This window comes from Mesoplodon mirus (genome assembly GCF_964341445.2).
Source record: "Mesoplodon mirus genome assembly, chromosome: 4".
In the NCBI taxonomy this organism is placed as follows: Eukaryota; Metazoa; Chordata; class Mammalia; order Artiodactyla; family Ziphiidae; genus Mesoplodon; species Mesoplodon mirus.
In genome coordinates this window covers 108,342,674-108,364,646 of record NC_138979.1, presented here as the reverse complement: position 1 = coordinate 108,364,646, position 21,973 = coordinate 108,342,674, and the positions used below count along the sequence as shown (strand labels likewise).

Sequence of the window (21,973 nt, the reverse complement as noted above, 5' to 3'; positions counted from 1 at the left end):
GAACATTTTAAATAAATAAAGCTTAATCAAGTTATGCTAAGCACATTGAAAAAAAGAAGACAGGTGTTGAAATATGTACCCTAAATCTTCTGCGACCTTTTTTGTTTGTTGTGGTATGTTTCAGCTTTGTAAGTGGTAACTCTAAGCAAAATGAGAACTTTTGTTGTTATATTACAGATGTTTTATACTTGCTGAATGAATGGCATTAACTCTAACAAGTAAACGAGATTCAATCAGAGAACTAGCCCCTTTTGTTAACCATCTCTCATTAAATTAAGACAAAGTCTGAATATCACACTGTGAGTCTAACAGGCTTCCTCTTAAAATTATGGCCCATACATGATATCCTGCTTTTTCTGTTATTTCCATCTTTTTCTGAAACGTCTGATCTCGTGCTGGAGAGCTTGAAAGCAGCATCTGACCACCTGAAGGCATTATAGTTAAGAGTCTTCAACATATAACATGGGGACTGTTAGTCCTACCAAAGACAGATCCAGTCTAGAACCAGTGCATAATCTTGGGTGAGATCAAAGAATTCTTTCAAATGGTGACTGTAGTCTGTTTCTGTAAAGTCAATGCTTGGTCCATAAATAAGCCTGAAGGGTGTTATCAATGTGTCAGGAGCTCTGAGGGACTGATCTGTGTTGGATAGATCATGAAAATAGACAGAAGGCACAGGGGTTGCTTCCCTTTGGAAATGGTGGTGGTAAATTGCCATATGTGTCCCCGTTAGGAACCTAGCTGATCTGATTGTGGACGTAACAGCTTTACAGACTGGATTTTGGGGCTCTTAAGATCTTCCATATCTTTCTATGAAGTCTAAATAAAACTGCACCTTGCTCTTTGGTGTCAAGCACAGACTTCAGCAGGGGATTGGGACCGTGGCCAGCAATCTTTCCCAGTCTCACATTCTAAATCCCTCTTTCCCAGAGCTGTTATCACTCAGAAGTATGGCTAGAGGTGGATTTGTGTTAACCCAGAAGGTAAGGAAGGAGTGCCAGTGTTGTACTATTACGTGTCACAAGGCTGAGGCAACAAATCCAAACTAAAAGAGAGAAGTTTCCAGCTCATTTTCCTGTAAAAATATTCCAGCAAAAAATAGCTCAAAGAAAAAGTATGAAGTATGAAAAGCAGTCACTTTAACTTCCCTCTGACTGTGCCAGTCAACACCACAATGATCCTACTTGGGGAAGTAGGAAAGTTCATCAAGTAAACAAAGGCAAATGATTAAGTAAAGCAAACAACAGCACTGTTTTTCAGACTATCCAGCCCATTCTGTGTATGCCATTAGGTTCAAGATCTAGACTACACCTAAGTGAAATAGCTGTGCAAAGATCCTCTGTGTAACTTTTCCACTTTCCATTCATTAATTCAACAAATTTGTATTCGACATCTGTTATGTGCCATATACCACTAGATGCCAGGTAATGGTAACGTAGACAAGACGTTGCTTTTATGGAACATACTGTCTATGAGGGAGGTAAGCATTAAACAAATAAAAATAAATATGTAATTGTGACATCCTTTAAACTTAGAGTTTGGCAACGAGAGACCAGTTCATTTTGCCATTTAGCTTCAGAATCCTTTAGAATCATAACTTTCATAAATCAAAATAAATTCCATACATGCAAGTAGGCTTTATAATGGCATATATCTGCAGTCATAATGTCTCATTCAAAAATAAATAGCAAGTCTAGTTATTGTTTGTGCAAGGCATTGGACCTAATGTTAGGAATTTTCATTATTTAGTATCTAGTGCTGAATGAGAATTTGGACTGAACCAGTTGCCATAACTGCTTGGTCATATTTTTCTTCCCTTTTCTCTCAACAAGTATTTTTTTTAAATAGTGATAATGGATCTATTTTTGCAGTGGCCCTCTCTGTAATGTAGTGGGGTGGGATTTTCTCTATCTTTGACATGAAATTTTACTGGTCTGACAAGGACTTCAGGCATATCAGCAGCCCCACAAAAAAGTAAGGTCTTTTGCAAGCATGAGGCACTCACAGATTACTTCAAATATCATATTGCATTGGCCTTAGCATGGCCTGTTAGTTCAAGCCCTAAAAATAAACACCTATTAATCAGCTAATGGCAACATGGGTGGACCACCTCTCTGTCTGTGGGGACCTTAGTCTAACCTCATTCAATAGCTTGTCTTAGGTCACCCAGGATGAGGCAGTTTGCAGCCAGGAATGCCTCTAAGAGAAGACAGTCAAAAGCTGAACTAAGTGTTTAAAATAACCTCCGTAACTCCTCCCCACATTGACAGATGGCTTTCAACTCGATGGAGTCAAACCACAGCACCAGCCCCAGTGGCCTTCGTGGGGCGAACTCAGAGCTGCTGAGTTTGTCAAGGAAAACTGCAGGCTCAGTGGAGCTCTCTCTCTCCCTTGTCTTGCTTTTAATCAGAAAACAACCAGATGAGAACTCACTCCTGGAAGTCCTTATCTTCATAAAACGTAGCTAATGACTCCTGTTCAGTTAAATAAGCTTTTGCTGTGTAAGTCACTGAGGAAACTGTTGGCCAGTCAACTCGTGCCCGCAGACCTCTCCAAGAAGAGAAACTAGAGGGACCCCGTGGAGCTGGGCTGTGACTGTTTATATACACATACGTTGTCCCAGTGACTCCGGAAAGTTGAGCCCTCAGTATAGTTTTCAGGCGGTCTTTTTTCTGTATGGAGTGGAAATGTGGGGAAGGGGAGAGATTTGTTTTAATGTATACTCTTCTCTAATGTGTTTACCCCCAAATACGTGAGCTGTAGTAGATACTTTGGCCCTACACAAAGTAAATATTTAGCTCACAAATTCCATACAGAAACATGGCCCCGGGCATTTGGGTTTCATAAAAGAGGATTAGCCTGGGGCAGAGGGCTGGTGTGCCTGTTCCATGGGATCGGAGGAATGGTCTCTACTTGTGTACCAGCCCCTCGGCCCTCACAGCACCTTAGTCTGCTAGGCAGTACCCCTCTGGCCCTCAGCAGCCTCTCTCCCACCGCACTTTTCCAGCTGTGTCCTCTGCCAGGCCCATGATCTTTGTTTATTCTGAACTTTTCTGTGCTGCCCCCAAAGCCGCCAGGCTTTTTCTCATCACTGTCTGTGTGTGCTTCTCCCTCCACCCAAAGCATCCTCCCTGTCTTACAGAGAGGAGAGCAAACCTGACTTCCAGATACCCTCCAAAGGGCACCTGACCTCTGCTCAGAGGCTTCCCTGACCTGCCTGGGGCCACTGCAGAGCCTTTTGCACAGTTCTACAACATCTGTCTCCTCCGTGCCCTGCCTTTTAACCTGCTTATCCCCCTTACTCCTGAGAGCCCCTAGAAGACAGGGACTGTGTCCCTGTTATCGCTGTATCCCCAGAACATGGCATCCTTTTCAGAAAAGCAGGAGGTACCGTTCTCCCTGTTCTGCAGCCAGGAAAACAGGGGAGGTGGTTTTACATGCACACAGCAACACTGCACAGAAAGGAGGGAGAGCTGGGTTCATGAACCACTGTCCGTGGCTCCCATGTGATCTTAAACAAGTCACTCGACCTCTGAACACCTCAGTTTCCTTATCTGTCAAGTCAAAATAAAACATGTTTTGAGGGGCAGATGTTACTGTATAATTTGTGAACGTATTTTAAGAACTCTGAAGTGTTTTGCCCACCATTAGCTGAAGAATGGAACCCAGAGTTCACTAAAGGGTGTCCTTCCTTTGAGTCCAGCCCTGCAGTTTTCCACACTCACACGTGATCCTTCACCTGTTACTTAAAAAAAAAACTCTGTTCTTAGTCTCATATTTTTTTCCTGCAATTATCTGATAAAATAGCTTCGTTAACCATGAGAAAACAAAGGGTTTGGCCACCTTTAGAAATTGGTGCTGGCCGCTGAGCTTCCTAAAGACCCCATCTGCCTCAAAGGCCAGCCTCAGTGTCCAAAAAGTTTGTCAGGACAGTTTCAAATATCAACCTTCATTTGTTTCCTAAGTCAGAAGTTTCCTTTATCCTGTTTCCAGAGTCCTTAAATATTAGTTTAAAATGCTCAAGGATATACAGATTGCCAACAAACACATGAAAGAATGCTCAACATCATTAATCATTAGAGAAATGCAAATCAAAACTACAATGAGATATCATCTCACACCGGTCAGAATGGCCATCATCAAAAAATCTAGAAACAATAAATGCTGGAGAGGGTGTGGAGAAAAGGGAACACTCTTGCACTGCTGGTGGGAATGTGAATTGGTACAGCCACTATGGAGAACAGTATGGAGGTTCCTTAAAAAACTACAAATAGAACTACCATATGGCCCAGCAATCCCACTACTGGGCATATACCCTGAGAAAACCATAATTCAAAAAGAGTCATGTAACAAAATGTTCATGGCAGCTCTATTTACAATAGCCTGGAGATGGAAACAACCTAAGTGTCCATCATCAGATGAATGGATAAAGAAGATGTGGCACATATATACAATGGAATATTACTCAGCCATAAAAAGAAACGAGATTGAGCTATTTGTAATGAGGTGGATGGACCTAGAGTGTGTCATACAGAGTGAAGTAAGTCAGAAAGAGAAAGACAAATACCATATGCTAACACGTATATATGGAATTTAAGAAAAAAAAATGTCATGAAGAACCTAGGGGTAAAACAGGAATAAAGTCGCAGACCTACTTGAGAATGAACTTGAGGATATGGGGAGGGGGAAGGGTAAGCTGTGACAAACCGAGAGAGAGTGGCATGGACATATATACACTACCAAACGTAAGGTAGATAGCTAGTGGGAAGCAGCCACATAGCACAGGGAGATAAGCTCAGTGCTTTGTGTCCACCTAAAGGGGTGGAATATGGAGGGTGGGAGGGAGGGAGATGCAAGAGGGAAGAGATATGGGGACATATGTTTATGTATAACTGATTCACTCTGTTATAAAGCAGAAACTAACACACCATTGTAAAGCAAGTATACTCCAATAAAGATGTTTTAAAAAATGCTCAAGGTTGTTCCTTTTATGTTCTCCCTTTTTAAAAATACTGAAACCATTTATTACAAAGATCAACTGTTAAGCTTGGGGAGACTTCAAAATGCCCTTGGTCTAACAAGAAATGTATCTGGGATGGTAAAATGAAATCTCAAGGCACTGTTCTGAAATCTATGTGTGCAGCCCTTCTTAGTGGATGACCTGGGGCCAAAATGTGGGAACAGGCTCAGCGGAGTCATGTTATTAAGAGCAGGAACCTATATTTAAATAAAATTTAAATCACTGACATCATCAGGGTTTTTTGTCAAGTCTCTTTTGAAGTAGAGTTTCTCCTGGTCCCATGAAGCTGATCAGCTTTTCTTTTTAAAGGCAGGAATGACTGTATGATGTGACCTTTCCTGCTTTCTGGCTCCAAGAAGCATCTAGTCTAGTTAGAAATGTAGGAAATGTTTTGACTCTGCTTTACTCACACTTCCTACCCAGTTCTTCATCTTGTTTTCTCCCTGGATAAAGTACTTCCCAATACTGCCTGGATTAGTATTTGACCTGGTTTTCTTTCTCCTAATGGGTCTATTTCCAGTCCTCTGGACATAGATCTACCCATTCATGGGTTGGGGAGAGGGGAACAGGGGTTGGGAGGTTTCTTTATTACATTCCACTACTGGGCAGAATTTTTGTAAGGGGGCAACAATGAATTAACAACAAATTAAAGTGCTGTGAAGCTTATTTATTCTCAAATCCACCTTGAATTCCAGGATACAAGTTCTATTATACCTGCTTTACAGATGGAGAGCGAGACACAGGAAGTTAAAAATGAAAGATACATTAGGGCTTCCCTGGTAGCACAGTGTTTGAGAGTCCGCCTGCTGATGCAGGGGACACGGGTTCGTGCCCCGGTCCGGGAAGATCCCACATGCCGTGGAGCGGCTGGGCCCGTGAGCCATGGCCGCTGAGCCTGCGCGTTCGGAGCCTGGCCTCCGAACGGAGGCCACAACAGTGAGAGGCCCGCGTATGGCAAAAAAAAAAAAAAGATACATTAAAGATGACATCTTCCAGCCTCCACATTTTATAGAAGAGGAAAGATTTGTCCAGCGTGGAAGAATCCTTTAGTAAAGCATTTGTGTTGAACCTAGACAGACAGGAGCCTTAACTTGAGATTGGCATGGGGAGGTAGTTTGATGTTTTAAGGGTTTGGAAGAGTATTTGGGGAAGCCTGAAGCGCAGAAGGCCTTGTAGCACAGCTACTCAGGGAGGGAGCCCTGCACGCAGAGGACATGGGTTAACAGCTGCACCACTTTCGAGCTTTATCTCCTTGCATGAGTAAGCGGCCTCACCTCTCCATGTCTCTATTTTCTCGTCTGTAAAATGGCACTAGTAATACTTCATACCTCGTAGGTTTATTGCACGTAGTAAATGAAATAACGTACATGAAGTGGTTAGTGCAGTGCTAGGCACACGGTAAGCATGCAAGTGTTGATTCTCTTCATTGTCATCATTATGGTCAGTTTAGCACAGCTTTAGAACAGTTTCCTCAACATGAAAATGTAAGTACTACTATTGGCTACTACTCATAGGGCTTTTGTTTTAAATGAGATAATACGTATAAATAGCTTAGAGGAGTAGCTGGCACATGGTGATCGTTCAGTACGTACTACCAGCTGCTGTTATGATTATGTTTATGACTATTATTATAAGTATGATTATCAGCGGTGTTATTTTCCTCAAAGAAATAAAAATCAAGTAGTCTGTATCTTCTACCAGTTCCAAAGATTGGGACTATGGCAGCAAGATAAACCTGGAGCAAAGTCAGTCAAGTATCCTTTGAATCTAGGTGACTTGAGTCTGAAATGGGTTAACCACTGGGCATTACATTTACTAGAATGCCTTACTCTAGTTGTATTTAGAAGGGGATCAAGCAGAAAAATTACTCACAAAGCCCAGCCCTGAAGAATGACTTGTAATCTGAAGAAGGACAGATAAGATATTTTCCACCATGCAGACCCTCAGCACAACCAGCATCCAGCCCGGGGGGCCGGGGCTGCCGGCTGTGTCTAGCTTTAAGGTCTGTTTCCAGGTGACCACCAGTTCGGCTGCCCTCCCATGCGTCTGTGTGTGACAGTCAGGCCCCTCCTGCCCACCTCACTGCCCTGTCGGTAACTATTCTCTGGAGTTGAGCCAGCGTGCCTTTTCACTCCCTCAACAGTTACCCTCATCACTTGGAAAGGTTCCTGCCTCAGAGCTTCATTGTATGGATCTGGCATTAAATAAGTAATGCAGTTAAAAATAAAATCAGGTAGGATCTTTATGGGCTTAAATTTAAAATTTTGTTAACTGTTCAGTCTACCTTCGAAGTTCAGTTTAACTGTAAAATGCACTCTTCTTTTCCTGAGCTCAATTTTCTATTTCTATTTTGCTATTTTATTATACACGCCTTCTGGGGGAAAGGGCAGGGTAGAAATAAGTTAAAAGCCTCACGCCAACATATAGAAGCCATCAACTCCTCACTTTCTTAAAGCAGCACTATTGAAAATGGCGTAAAGATCATTTTGTAAAGTTTATATGTGATCGAAAAGCAAAGCAATAGGAACACAGGCTCCTCCTGAACCTGGGAATGCTCAGGCACCGTAAGGATGGTATTTGTGGTTCATGGGGTGCAAATCCGTGTGTCATACAAATACAGTTCACTTTAATAGTTTGATATCTCTTCACTCATCTTAAACACCTTAAGGTATTTGGAAAGGGAGGAAGAAATAAAACAGATGAACCTGCTGAGATATGGCCAGGAACAGTAGTCCTTCATTTTGATTGATGGTTTTACAACCTTATCTTCTAGATAAAAGCTACTGTAAACAAAAGCCTACCTGAATTGATTGTATTTCAAGGAAAAGAGAGCCACCTGTGTGCAGTGATTGGCTCCCAAGTGCTTAGTTTTTCTTCTTAGCAGTTAATTCCTACCCACCTCACAGTCAACACGTCAGCCATCAGGAGTGTCCCTTCTAGGGAACAGTACTCGTGTTTCCTCCCAGCTTTTAGAACACAGTATCATCTCCCCCCGTAACAACCTGGAAAGCAGAGATTCCTAATAGACCCTTGGGGAGCTAGCTCTTCAGTGTGCAACTTGGGCATATTTTTAAGGCTCGTTTTCTCACCTTTAAAAATGACTTTTCTTCCCTACACGGTGGAGAGTTATCAGCAAAAGATTTTTTTTTTCCCAAATGCATGATAGCATTCACAGCTTCTCCTGAGGCAGGGGCTCTATAGTGGTATTCATTCATGCAATATTTATTGGCTGACTCCTGTATGTGCTGAAATACAAGCTGTCCTCATGGAGCTTGCATTCTAGAAGTGTTTGTTTAATAACTGCAAGGCTGGATTATCTCTATTTTATTTTTTTCTAGGAACCATATTTTTTAAATTGTTTTTCCTTACCTGACCACTTTTCCTAATGACCTAGATGGTTCTACCTTTGGGTTTTTTTCTCCTCTTTCCAGTATTTGCCTTTATGGATCTGTAAAATTGGGAGGTTTGCTTTTGAGGACTGTGATGTTTAGCCAGAGAGATTTTCCTTATCGTGAAATATTTACTGTGATTAAGAGAAATTTTTAACTACACATTTAGAGCAAGTTGGGATCTGACATACCTGAAGCATTGTGTCACATTTGGTTAACGATAGATTTATAGGGCAAACATGTATCAGCCTTAATCCTTTAGTTATTTGACTTTGCCAAGTATGAAAATTCCAATAATTTTTTTATTTTAAGCAGACTTTTATATATCCAGAACCCATAAATCTCTTTGTGTCTTGAGATAAATGTCTGACTGAACTCTGGGTTACCCTGTGATCTTCTGTGAACTGAGCCGAGGAAAAAGAGACCCCATCCCCCCTCTACCTAATAATAAAAGACTACATGAAAAAATATATTTGGGGTAAGCAATGTTTATGTGATAAAATCTTTTCTATTTTATAACACATTTCTAGTTTCTAGTATTCAGGAAGTTGGTAATGAAAAGTTCAGAAATAACCTCAAAATTTATCCGAGCAAGTCTCTGACTAACTGGCAAACACCAAAATGGACCATCGCACTGTCAGCCCATGTGTTGCCAGTGTGATGATCACTTTCCATTATGGTTGTCATATCAATTATAAATCCCCTGGCATCAAACCCTAAATCAGCTGAAATGATGGGTTTGCCTTTGGCATGTTTCCCTGGGGAAATAACTGAGAAAACATGTAATAATTCACACAACCAATTTTGTAAACTACCCCAACTTTTGGAAAAAGGCTGGGGTATAAATTCTAGGGAGATAGATAAGATTTGCACCCAAGGTCCGCCTGAAGTGTTCTCTCACTCTTAGTACTTAAGTGTTTTTCAAAGTAAATATGACCTTGGATACTTTGTGATTTGTATGGTTTCGGTTTCTTTCACTGCATTTGGTGTTTCTCTTTTCTTCCCATTTCAGGATGTGTACTGTCCACTCTACACATCCTCATTTGAAACAAAAAAACAGGGCTATCATACTTAAACTCATTCTCTAGTTTTACAATGAAATCGTCTCAATATGCTTCTGATTCTGCCATCCCTCTACATCTCTTGGGACCCCTAACCCCAGTCTTCATTCTTCCCTCCAAAAACATGTGTGTATAATGGAGAAAATTAAAAGGGCCATCGTATGAATAAATGCAGCATAGCTGGGAACTCACCTTGTCTAGGAAAACTTCTAGAACACCATGTTATTGTTCTAATTATTCTTTCGCTGTGAACCTTTTGGCACTTTGTTCATTTATTATTATTTTATTATTCAATTGATAACTTATATTTTACACTTAAATGTGAATAGTTCTACATTATTAAAATTTGAATTGTAAGTATCTAAAGGAGAGGAATATCGTTTCTTGTGTGACTTGTGCTCCACGCAGGATGAATATGCAGGCTTATATGTAGACTCTTAATGGGCACATGTAGAGAAGAGAGCCTGCCTCACTGCCAGGCGTTAGTGTTTCTCCAAGAAAACAGATATTAAAGACAACAGATTAAATATAAAAAAGATTCTGCTTTTGTTTTCTATCCTGCCTACCTCAGTTTTTCTCTTTGGAGAAGAGCTTTACTATAGGCTGGAAAGACTGTTAGTATAGCATCTAAGAATTTCCAACACAGGACAAAGTAGAGTGGAAATTAAGCACTTTTCCAGGCAATTTAATGTAGACATGAAAATGTCGAGTTGTATAAACACCAGGGAGAATTTCAGGTGGTTGTGGTTGTGTATTTATATACATTTTAAATTTTCTTCAAAATAATGTATTTTCTGTTTATTTTCTATGTGGCATAAAGGCCAAGGTGGATCAGTATTTCTCATATATTTCCCTTTTTTGTTTTCAAAGTTATAGACAGTGAGTTGACGTTACAAAGAGTTGCAATTTTAGTAACCAAGATCCGTGAATTGAACAAGAATATTCGTAACTAGGATTCTCTTTCTTTGGTCATTTCAATTTGCAAACACAGAACTGCCAAGCAAAAAAAGCAAATGAAACAATCAATTTATATTTTTACTTCATCTCTATATATTACCAAAAAAGAATATTTGCATTGTATATGAAATTGACCGTAGTGCCAGAACCTTAGGATGCTATATTGCATGATCACTAATCTATTATTATTGTACACATATTTATACACAGGCATAAATACACACATACTTTGCATATAAACATGTGCAAGCATATTTCACTTGGACTGAAAAGTTATTTACAACTCTGTCTAGAGATACATACAACAGTGATTAACAAGTGCATAACCAATCTACAACACGCAGATTAAAACTAAATAAACAGTATAAGAGTTTATTTTAAAACAATTACAAGATGTTTTATATTTCTCCTTCATCCTGAACTGTGTGTTTGAGAATGTGTTCTTCATGAAAACCACATGCAAGTCTTTTTGATGGTGAAACAATTGACTTCCAGCAGCCACATGTCTGCACACAACCTCAGAAGATATCCCAGACCCCACACAGCAACTCAAAATGAGAAAAAAAAAAAAAGATTCTCTGCTATTCCTCTTTTGGAGAGGAGTTTTCTATTTGCTTATGAATTGAAAAATAAGATTTGGGTGGGAAACAAAGATTTGAATCAATACAGCTAGGTTTTATTTTTATTGTTTTACGAAGACCCTCATGAACAAGAAACTTTACTAAAATCATCAGATCATTCCATGGTCCTCTTGTCATCCTTCAGTAGAAAATTGTTTGTTTTATTGACTTGATCCAGATATATATTGTAGAACCCTGGTGCATTAGAATCCTTTTTTATGTAAAAATGGTAACGTAGCTCATTGAGAAGTATATGATCAGTCTCATGAGTTTTATTCTATGTAGAAAGGCAAATTGTATAATAGGATATGAGTCTTCCACCACCTTTCACCTTCATATTATCAAAAGAGATGGAAAATTGTATTGATTTTTTTTTAAATACATAGTTATTTTCTCCTGGAGCTGAAAACATTGATAAGCCAAGTTAATTGCACAAATATGAGATACATCTCTGTACTAGAAGGATTTTAGGAGCAAAAATGGGCCTTTGGAGTTCACCGTATCAACCCTGTTTAGCAAGTCTGAACCTTCTTTTCTGGGAAAACAAATCTCCACCTGACACACTCACTTAGACCCATTGCTTCCCTCAGTTTTCCTCATAACTTATTCCAGCTGTTTATTTCCATTTATATGAACAGGCTACGATTCTCATTCCCCAGCTTACTTCCACCTGATTGTCAAATGCTTCAAATATGCTCCCTCAAATGCAGTCACTTTAATTTCTTTCACCTGAATTGTACGTTGCTTTACATATACTTCCTAAACATGGTGACACTTAAACCTAAGAGTAGCTAGATAAACTTTTTAGTGTGAAACTATTGACTTCATACTTGAAGAATTATTCCTGTAGGACAGGTTAATTCCAACGCATACACTGAAATTTTGATTAGTCACCTGCCTTCCAGACCCCTGCTCCTCTCTCATTTCTAGGTGTTGTAAATATTTTTTCAAAGGTGAATGACTGTTACAAATTGCTGTGTAAATACAAGGCATAATGAGAGACAGTATAATGTAGTGGTTACAAGCACAAGCCATAGAACCAGACTGCTTAGGTTCAAAGCCTAACCATTTTAGTGCCTCAGTTTTTTCATCTGTGAAATGGGGATAATCACAGTGTCACCCCCCCCCTTCCTGCATAAGGGGCTGGCTTGTGCATATCAAATTAGTCTGTACATGTAAAAGTGCTTGAAGGGCTTCCCTGGTGGTGCAGTGGTTGAGAGTCCGCCTGCCGATGCAGGGGACGCGGGTTTGTGCCCCGGTCCAGGAAGATCCCACATGCCGCGGAGCGGCTGGGCCCATGAGCCATGGCCACTGAGCCTGCGCATCCGGAGCCTGTGCTCCGCAACGGGAGAGGCCACAACAGTGAGAGGCCCACGTACACCAAAAAAAAAAAACAACAAAAAAAAAGTGCTTGAAGCACTGCCTGCCACGTAATGAGTGTGCAGTAAAAGTTACCTTTTTGCTGTTGGGTATTAGAATCATTTTATTTGTATTAAGACAGCATCTTTATAGACATGATGTCTAGTCAAGTGCCCTCTGAAATCTGTGGAGACATAGAAGCTAAACAGGCTTCAGGAAACCAACCAGGGAGCTGGTTTTGGGGGCTAATTTTGCAAAATGATATCTAATATGTGATTGGAAATCTCTAAATTCCTGCATTTATCTTTCATTTCAACCTCTCTGAAGAAGGTGCCTCAAGGAAAAGTCTTAACAATAGAAAGTTAATAGTTTTCTCTTTTCTCCATAAGTAAAACTACCATCCAAGTAATTCCTGAGTTATAGGATAGTGTAGAGGCATGGCAAGGAAGGGAGGGTATTTTTTTTATAGTTTAGAAAGAATAAGCAAGTCCTTCCTTAATTTGGGGGCCCAAATTTCCGGTCTGTGCCTCTGAGTTTCTCAGAGAGCTGTAGAAAGACTTGCTTCATAACTTGTACCGTATTCTGTCCAACATTCATAATCTAACAACCTCAGAGACTATCTGAGGATAGCTAAATTTTTATGGAAAACTAAGAATTTACTCACTGAAGTACCATTTTTAAAACATTCTTGGTGACAATTTTTTAAAAAATATCTTACAGATTTTACTGCCTTTTTTAACTGAACAAAATGAAACCAGCATTTGTTTTTCCTGGGCTGTCCTCAGCACCTGTTGAGGTTGACAAAGTCTATTTGCCCCAGCACCAAATAGCCTTGGATTACTACAATTGGGTTGTTGTTTTTTTGTTTGTTTGTTTGGTTGGTTGGTTGGTTGGGTTTTTTTAGTGTCTCTTCCCTAAATTGTCAGCAGTCACCTCATCTGTAACCAACCTCCCACACCCTACCTCTACCCTCTATTTGCAGCTTTAGAAGCCCAATAACCAACTCTAACACCAAAACCACAGAACTTGAGAAAATATGCAGAATTCTTCATTTTATTTTATGATTTCTATATTTCTTTGGATAACCCCAGCATCCTAGATATGCAGCAGGGAGGGGCATTGGTATATAGTCTAAGTTAGGAGCCAGGAAGCTCTGTTAGTGTAAAAACACAGAGTTGCTTTGTATCTGAGATTTCCCCTTGATGAAGAGTTGCTACTTACTGATAATCTCATTCAGTAATCCCTTCTGCTATAAAGTCTAGGTGCAAGTGTAACTGACAAAAGCCAATCTGTAGCCAACAGGACTCTCCATACTGCATACGTGAAGAATGGTATTTGACTACTCAAGTCCGTAGTGCAGGTGTATCTATTAGTTATCTATTGCTATATTTTAAAAAATGCCCAAAACTACATGACTTAAAATAGCACACATTTGTTATCTCACTTTTTCTGTGGGTCAGGAATATGGGTATAGCATGTTGGGCCCTCTTCTTCACCTTCTCTCAGCATTTAAGTTATTGGCTCAGGGTCTGTGGTCTCATCCGAAGGCTTGACTGAGGAAAGATCCACTTCCAAACTCACTCAATTATTGTTATTCATGTTAAATCAAAATCTGATTCTTGGTTACTTTTAAACATTGCCCTAGGTCTGTGCTCAAGAGCTACAATAGGAATCTAATTCCTTCTCCCATGAGCACTGTAAACATCCATAGGTGGTGAATGAGCATATCACCACCCTAAGTTCTCATTTCCAGGTCACATATACTTTGTTAATCTAATGCTTCCTCAAACATCCTAGAGTCCTCCTCTGGATCATTTCCAGACTAGAGACATTCTCCTTAAAATATGACACCAGAACCCTCCACAATACTCTAAGTGTGGTCTAACCAGTTCATAGGGCATTTCCCCTCTTTTTCTGGTTAAAGTCTAATACCATTTTACCATATTTAGTAGACTGATCACTACATCATAGCAAGACAGTCACAAACCCTCCAGCCAGTCCTGGGTTCCAAAACATGTTCCTCCACTTTTTAGCTAAGACCTTTGGCAAGATACTTAATTTCTCTGTGCCTCAGTTTCTTCATTTGTAAAATAGGGACAGTAATTGTATCTCCCTCCCTCATGGAGCTGACCTGAGAGTTAAATGGATCGATACGTGTCAAGTGCCTAGAACAGTGTCTGTCACGTAGTAAGTGTGATGAAAGTGTTAATAATTAACATTGTTGTAACTGTTATCATTACTAGCACTATAATCTGTTAGTATGCCATTAGGGTGCTCATACTGCTCACTAATAAAAATGCCAAACCATGGCAATAGCCGAGTCCTTCCATCTTGCCCACCTCTAGGCCGCCACTGATTCAGTAACCAGTGCAACAAAGCTGTCTGATCCTATCATTAACTCTGTGTTCTCCATCTTGTTCTTGAGGGTATCTGTCATGTACCAGGTACTGTGCTATCCCTAGAGGACACAAATGTAAATAAAACATGGTCGTTGCCCTCAAAAGGGTCACAACGTAGCAGAGACAAATGATGAAACGTGTAATCTCTGGGAGACAACTGTGCACAAAGACCACAAAAGGGTGCCCAGTTTTCATTCCACAGTCTCCTGCTTAATTTCTCTAAATACTCTACAATGGAAGAAAACCAGAGAAACACATTTACAAGGTTGTCATTATTTATGAGGAGCTTTATCTTTCATACCCTCAAGGTCTGTCATGGCTCTTGACTTTCACCTCCCATTTTTTCAAGAGGTATTTGTTATTGTTGCTAATTTGGTGGTATTTTATTTGCAAGCAGAGTTACTTGTTCAAGTGTCACTTACATTCCAGCCTCTGCTCCACAGGAGTTTTTAAAATCCATTTGGAGTCTTTGATCTTATTACTTGACCATGAGTATAGTAACCTTCAAATTATAGTCAACCTTGAAATGTGTTTACACAATCAATTCAGATATCCATATACATCCCATTACTGAGTGTCTCCAGCCTGGTAGGGAGGGCTGCAATCCCAGTAGCAGACCAACCCTCTGCTTTGCACATTTGCTCAGATCCAAGGACTCTGTTTTCTTTTCAATTCTGTGAATAGACTCTTTGATTTTTATTGGTCACAAAGGTTATGTTTGCCTTCCCAGTGATCTCATTCTTGTCCAGTAGTGCCACAATAAATGGAAGTAGGCATCAAAAAGGTGAAGTCTCTAGGCCCATCAGCATGTACTTGACCAACATAAAAATTTCCTAGGTCTTGTTTACTCCCTGTTTTACAACTTTTCAGAAGGAAATACTAGAGATGGGTTGCTTGATTTTTCGAATTATCAGCCTACATGTTGCCATCTGCTGGTTCCGATAATGGAGGAATGGATCATGTAATGTTACCTAGTGCGGTCAGCCTCTTCATAAACAGCCAAGTTGCTGAAAGGTTAATTTGCCAGCGTCTGATAATCTCTGGATCCTCAGCTGTTGGAGAAACGTCAGAAATGCACTCAAGGTATTGGGAACAAGGCCAGGTCTTGTTCTCCCATTAAATTTCCAAACTTGTAACCCTCTAAAGTCCTCATTATTTTTGTCATTCAAAGACTACATAATTTGAAAGCCTCTGTCTACCAATCTCTATTTACAAAGGGAGTCGTATTTCCTCGTTTTTAATTAAGCACATATCGTCAATCAGAGCTTTTGGGTCATATGAGAAAGCTGGTATTGCCCAAGTAAATATAATTTCACCCCAAAGCTAGGGAACAATGACTTAGATAGAGGGTAGAGCCTTATTATGAGTCATTTCTCATATATACTAAAAACAGTTCATAGATCTGTGTTGCTACCTTCAGAGAGTCCTCCTAAGTGAACCACTACATGAAATGTTTAGATTCACAATCTTGCAAAACCTTTTCCAGTTGCTGATTTCATGTGTTGCCTCACAAGTGAAACAAGTTCACTTTCTTGGTCACTGAGGTGTTCCCCAGCCTGACTTTCATGCCTAGAAAATGCCATTTTCGTAAAGAGCCTTCTTGCTTCGTGTCCTTTGGCTTATGATTCAGGGAAAGCGCAGGCTGGTGATATGTGTTTTTGTTTTATTAAATCTTTAAAACACTGGGCTTGTTGTTTATGACCTCTATATATTCTTTTGTTCTTTTCTATGACTTGTTAGATCACCTTTTTTTTTCCTCCCTTCATAGAAATATGAGCGCCTTTCTAAAGAACATCATGGCCTCAAGAATGGCTGTGTAATAAAACAGGGGAATGTGTTGAGGTTAACAGTAGATTTCTTGAGGCTGTGACTGAGGGCTGCTTCACTGATGGGAAGGTTTGAGGCTTCTCAGACACGATCCTCCAAATCACAGGTCTTCTTGGCTCTTGCCAGACTTGTTTTGACAAACCTGAGATCACTTGATACTAGTCATAGAGCTCTTTGTAAAATCAAGGTACCAAATGGTATCCATTGCAGACAATTGTTTTAAAAGTTACTAAGAAACCCTTGGTTAAAATGGAAGCAAGACCTCGTCCAGGTGTGAGCTTCACCTGGTGTGCATTTAAGCACTGGGGCCCCAAATACCTCGTGCCCTAGGTGCCTGATTCTTCTGACCACAAAGGAAACTCTCCCCAGAGATACTGAGAAACAAAAGCACTTGCAATCAGCCCTGAATTCAGGTAAATGTCACAGTGCCTGGTGCTCCAAGACATCTCCTCCTATACAGCTCCTGTGTTCCCTAGAACAAGTTCAGTTGATGAGTCAACATCTCATGATTCTATCCCTGCATGGAGGGAATACAAAAGTTTTTTTGTTTTTTTTGTTTTTTATTTATTTATTTATTTATTTTTAGCTGTGTTGGGTCTTCGTTTCTGTGCGAGGGCTTTCTCTAGTTGCAGCAAGCGAGGGCCACTCTTCATTGCGGTGCACGGGCCTCTCACTATTGCGGCCTCTCTTGTTGCGGAGCACAGGCTCCAGACGCGCAGGCTCAGTAGTTGTGGCTCACGGGCCCAGTTGCTCCGCGGCATGTGGGATCTTCCCGGACCAGGGCTCGAACCTGTGTCCCCTGCATTGGCAGGCAGATTCTCAACCACTGCGCCACCAGGGAAGCCCAATACAAAAGTTTTAATTAATCTTGCGTACAGCTTGGCTGCCCTACTGATGTGAATCCCCAAATAAACTATTCCATGACATCCAATTGAACTTGTCCCTTGCATACAGTATCTTGCAGCCCATCCTGTACTGTTAGGTTTGGCAAGTACACTTCAGCATATAATAAATCATGGAAGGAAAAAGCTTTTTGGCCTAGCGTGGTTCAGCCTGCTGTAATGTCAGAATACAGAAAACAGTTCTGTTTTTAGACATCCTTTTACTAACCCAACGTTCATAATTTATGCTTTCACTGTAAAATTCCTGCAATACGACACCAAAAGTAGAGCTGCCCTTTAATTAAGTACTCTCGGTAGGAAAAACGTGAAACTGATGTGCAAAACATCTCTGTGTGCACAGTGATTGATAGTGATTACATCGTTTTGAACCCAGTCTAGAGGTCTCAACTTCCTGCTGGCTACTTCCTGAGTGAGCCGCTAACCAAATTGGAGATAATTCGGAGGCACAATTTAGAAACATTGAGGTTTCAAGCCAGCATCTGTCTAGACTTTTTCAGAACTCTACATGGCATTATTCCTTACTTTCGTGATGAGAACCTACGACCAAATTTCATGCCATGTTCACACTTAGAGAGGCTGTAATGCAGAGAGTGAAGGGGCCGAGAGAACTCTTCGCAGGATCCCAGTTGTCATATGGGTTTGTTTGTTTTTTGTTTTTAAGACTAGAAAGAATGAATGACAGAAGGAACTTCTGGCCCTATTGGTACGTGAATAGAGCATTAGAGCCAGAAGAAGACCTTGAGCTGTTGATTTTTTTAAATTATTTTCCAAATATTTTTTTCCTTAGTTGAAAACAGGTAGGTTTAACTTTTTTTTTTTTTTACATCTTTATTGGAGTATAATTGCTTTACAATGGTGTGTTAGTTTCTGCTTTATAACAAAGTGAATCAGTTATACATATACATATGTTCCCGTATCTCTTCCCTCTTGCGTCTCCCTCCCTCCCACCCTCCCTATCCCACCCCTCTAGGGGGTCACAAAGCACCGAGCTGATCTCCCTGTGCTATGCGGCTGCTTCCCACTAGCTATCTATTTTACGTTTGGTAGTGTATATATGTCCATGCCACTCTCTCACTTTGTCACAGCTTACCCTTCCCCCTCCCCATATCCTCGGTAGGTTTAACTTTTAAAAGAGTGCCTCTACATGTCAAGAGGCTAAAATCCCAAGCCTGGTGCTCCCCAAATCAATGCTGTTTCTACTCTGCTTTTGTCCTTCATCAGCTAAGTCGTCACAACACCTGACTGAGAGGTAATTAGAGTAGTGAAATAGTTCAGGTTCCTTGAAAGAAAGGTAACAAATCCATCCAAGGTGGTGACACTTGCGTGAAATAAACTCTTTGGTGTAAGTTCAGCTACTTTCAGTCATAATTGTAGCAACCAAAACAAAAACTTCGTACAATAAATCATTTAATCACCTTATCCATGCTTCAAAGATTACCTTTTTCTGGAACTATGTTGATACTACGTGTGCATGTTATTTTCTCATGTTTTTGCAGGTTTGGGCCAGGCTTAGTCATCTACTGGTACGGATTTATCCAGGAACTGGACTGTAACCGGGAAAGGGGCATCCTGCTCCAAGCCTGTTTCCCCACCAACATCGTCACCTTATGCCATAGCATTGCTTGACCCTGATGATCCTGGAAGAGAAGCTGGGAGGAAAAGATGAATCCGGAAGCAATTTTACTTTCCTGCAGTGTAAACTCCTGGCAGCATCTGCCCTGAACTTCAGCTGAACTCTCACTGCCCGTGGTCACACCACTACCTCTTTAGACAAACATATCAGGAGTTTCTGTTTTCCTTCATCCCTTGCTCATGTGAACAGCCAAGAACTACAGACACAGCCCACTCATTATCAGCATTTCTGTCTCTGTCAAACAGTTAGTTTATAGATAGTCATAATCTTTCTTCCTTCCGGATGGTTTCTCCTTATATACTGAACAAAAGAAAAAATGTGGAGACTGAAAGGTGTGATTTTTCAATTCTCCTCCCAGTTACTGAATCGCCCTCTTTTTTTTTTTTTTTTTTTTTTGTAAGCCTCCATTCATTCTCTCTCCCTCCCCCTTTCTCTTCATGTACACTCACAGATACCCAGGGTTGCGTTACTGTCATGGAATAACCTAGCACAGTCCCAGCAAAGCCGAAATCATGAAGGCTGCAACTAGATTTTCGCTCTCACCTGCAAGGGCAGACCTTGCTGGGAGCCTGCATTTGTTTTGTCCAGGCTTTATGGTTTCCTGACTCCTATGGCAGTAAGCCAAGCTGAAAAAAATATACTTGATGAGAATTTCCTCTTTCTATAATACTTATTTGAACACCAAACATTTTCCATTTATCTCATTTAAAAGCATTAGTTACGTTGTGTCTGGAAACCACACTCCTTCTTTGGATTGGGGGCTGAGGGCAGACGACTGAAGCTGGGTGCCAGCCTTGACAAGAGTTTATTTTTAAATATAACTAGTTGTCAGTATGTATGGTAGTCAGTATTTTTATGAGTAAAATTTTTCAAAAGTACATTCTGTACCCTGCTTTGTATCTGCATTTTATACCGCATAATTATATAACACAAATAATTTAGGCATTAGGATTGTTCGGCTTTGAATGAATTAAGTGTACCAAAAATAAACCTAGAGCAATTTTCAAGTAAGCAAAATAAAAGAAGTTTTGTATTTGTTCACTTTCATTTATTCACTTTTTCTACTGCAAACCAAATTTCAATCTAAAGGAAAACATCAGTAAATTCATTATAAACCTATCTTTTAGGAAGGTGAAAAATTAACCCATACCCAAAAATGTACTTAGTAAAATATTTACCCTCATGTTGACAAAACATAATATTCTTTATAATGTTGAATGAGTTTGGAAATATTAGTAAAAATGTAACTTTTACAAACACCTTCAAGTTATATACATTGCTTGGTTCTTTCAAAAGACTAAATATACCATTTGTATTTTGTTCATTTTGTACCTAAGAAGATTTTCAGAAATCTGCCTACTGCCTTTCGTTTTGAAGGACACAAACATGTTGGGTTCAGGCATGGATTTTAGCTCTGTTGCAGGTTGCATTAAACAAAAAAGAAAGAGGAAGAAGATGAAACAGTAAGGCGGTATCAGGCAAACTTCTGTTTCCATGTAAAATTCACCATGCAGGTTTCATGAGTAAAATAGAATGATTTGGAACCACTGCTGTTGTCGTGATACACACACACACACACACACACATTTTAGACAAAAATGTTGTTAAAAGCAGTTTTCGTGGCATGCTCTAAACTGCTTTTTCTTCTTTAGAAATAAATTACATTTATCTGCACAGATGTTGAAAACCCTGTTAAACCCTCGTCAAGGATTTGTTTGTTTTATATTAAACAAATTTATGATGAAGGTGCACAAATAAATTTAAAAAATGAAAGAGGTGCTTGCATTTCAGAATTTGCTCTTCTACCTGGTGCCCTGACATAATGTGTTAGGAGAAGGTACCGGTGTTCTCTGGCAAGGGCACCACCTCCTCTTTATGAATGGGGTTTTAAAATCTGACCCTGAAAAGTGGGGAAGAAACCAGCAGTAGACTGTACATACTATGATAAAGTTACAAGTTATTTAAAACTAAGCTTTATTCAACATAAAAACTGATGTGATTATAACGTCTACTACTTTTCAGTTGGACGAGTGTGGTGAGGGGACTAGCGTTCCCAGACTGGAAGCTGAAATCCTCCTTGTTCTTCTTTTATGTAAGGAATACTTATCTGTGGTCTATCTGTATGTGTTGTTTGTTTACTTATTTGTTTTTTAAATTTAGACAGTGTAAACATCAGCCCTAGAGGGTATACATGGGGTGACAACTTTTTTTTTTTTTTGCTCTCATCATTAGAACATTAACATTAAAGTCAAATCTTGTGTTATGGAGCTTTCTGCAAACTGTGTTAATGAATCATGCCGAGTCAGAAAGCAGGAGTGTGTGTACAAACGTAAAACTAAATGATCTTCTCTCTGCATATATAGACTTGCCCAGTGACTGCTCTCACAAACAAACAAGAGACCCTATTTGTTCGAAGCATGCAGAGGCATGAGCTCAGAACAAAGCAGATCCAGCGCTGATATTTCAGGTGACTTCATAGACCCCCTCCCACCCCATTTCCACCCAAAAAACAAACAAAAAACAGTGAGAATTCTTTTTTTTTCTTTTGCTTCAGGCGAGGTGTATGTCAACTCTTCTAAACACTCCTAAAATCATATATAAAAGGGAGGCTCAGGGGTGCAGGGTAGAAAGCTGGATCTCCAGGGAGAATCATTTTCTTTTAAGCATCAGTGTGTGTACCTGCTCGTTATTGGCAAGGCTTGATTCCACCCTGGAAAAAGATGATAAATTGTCCGTCTTTGGTGGGTGCATTCACTCATTGAAGCCTCCAGGGGATAGCTTAGAGCCCTGGATGAGGTCATCCACT

At 40.1% G+C, this 21,973-nt stretch overlaps 1 protein-coding gene across 3 annotated transcripts in view; it reads left to right on the top strand.

The window, feature by feature from the left end:
• The window catches only part of CDIN1 (CDAN1 interacting nuclease 1), a 218,727-nt gene extending 198,399 nt beyond the window's left edge, over nucleotides 1-20,328 (top strand). Inside the window, exon 11 of one of the 3 annotated variants that reach the window (XM_082618124.1) lies at nucleotides 19,031-20,328. In XM_082618124.1, coding sequence (XP_082474250.1) covers nucleotides 19,031-19,160 — 130 coding nt within the window. In that variant the 3' untranslated portion in view covers nucleotides 19,161-20,328. The remainder of the gene's footprint in view (nucleotides 1-19,030) is intronic. The other 2 variants (XM_082618125.1, XM_082618126.1) reach the window with 2 other exon arrangements.
• The last annotated feature ends 1,645 nt before the right edge of the window (nucleotides 20,329-21,973 follow it).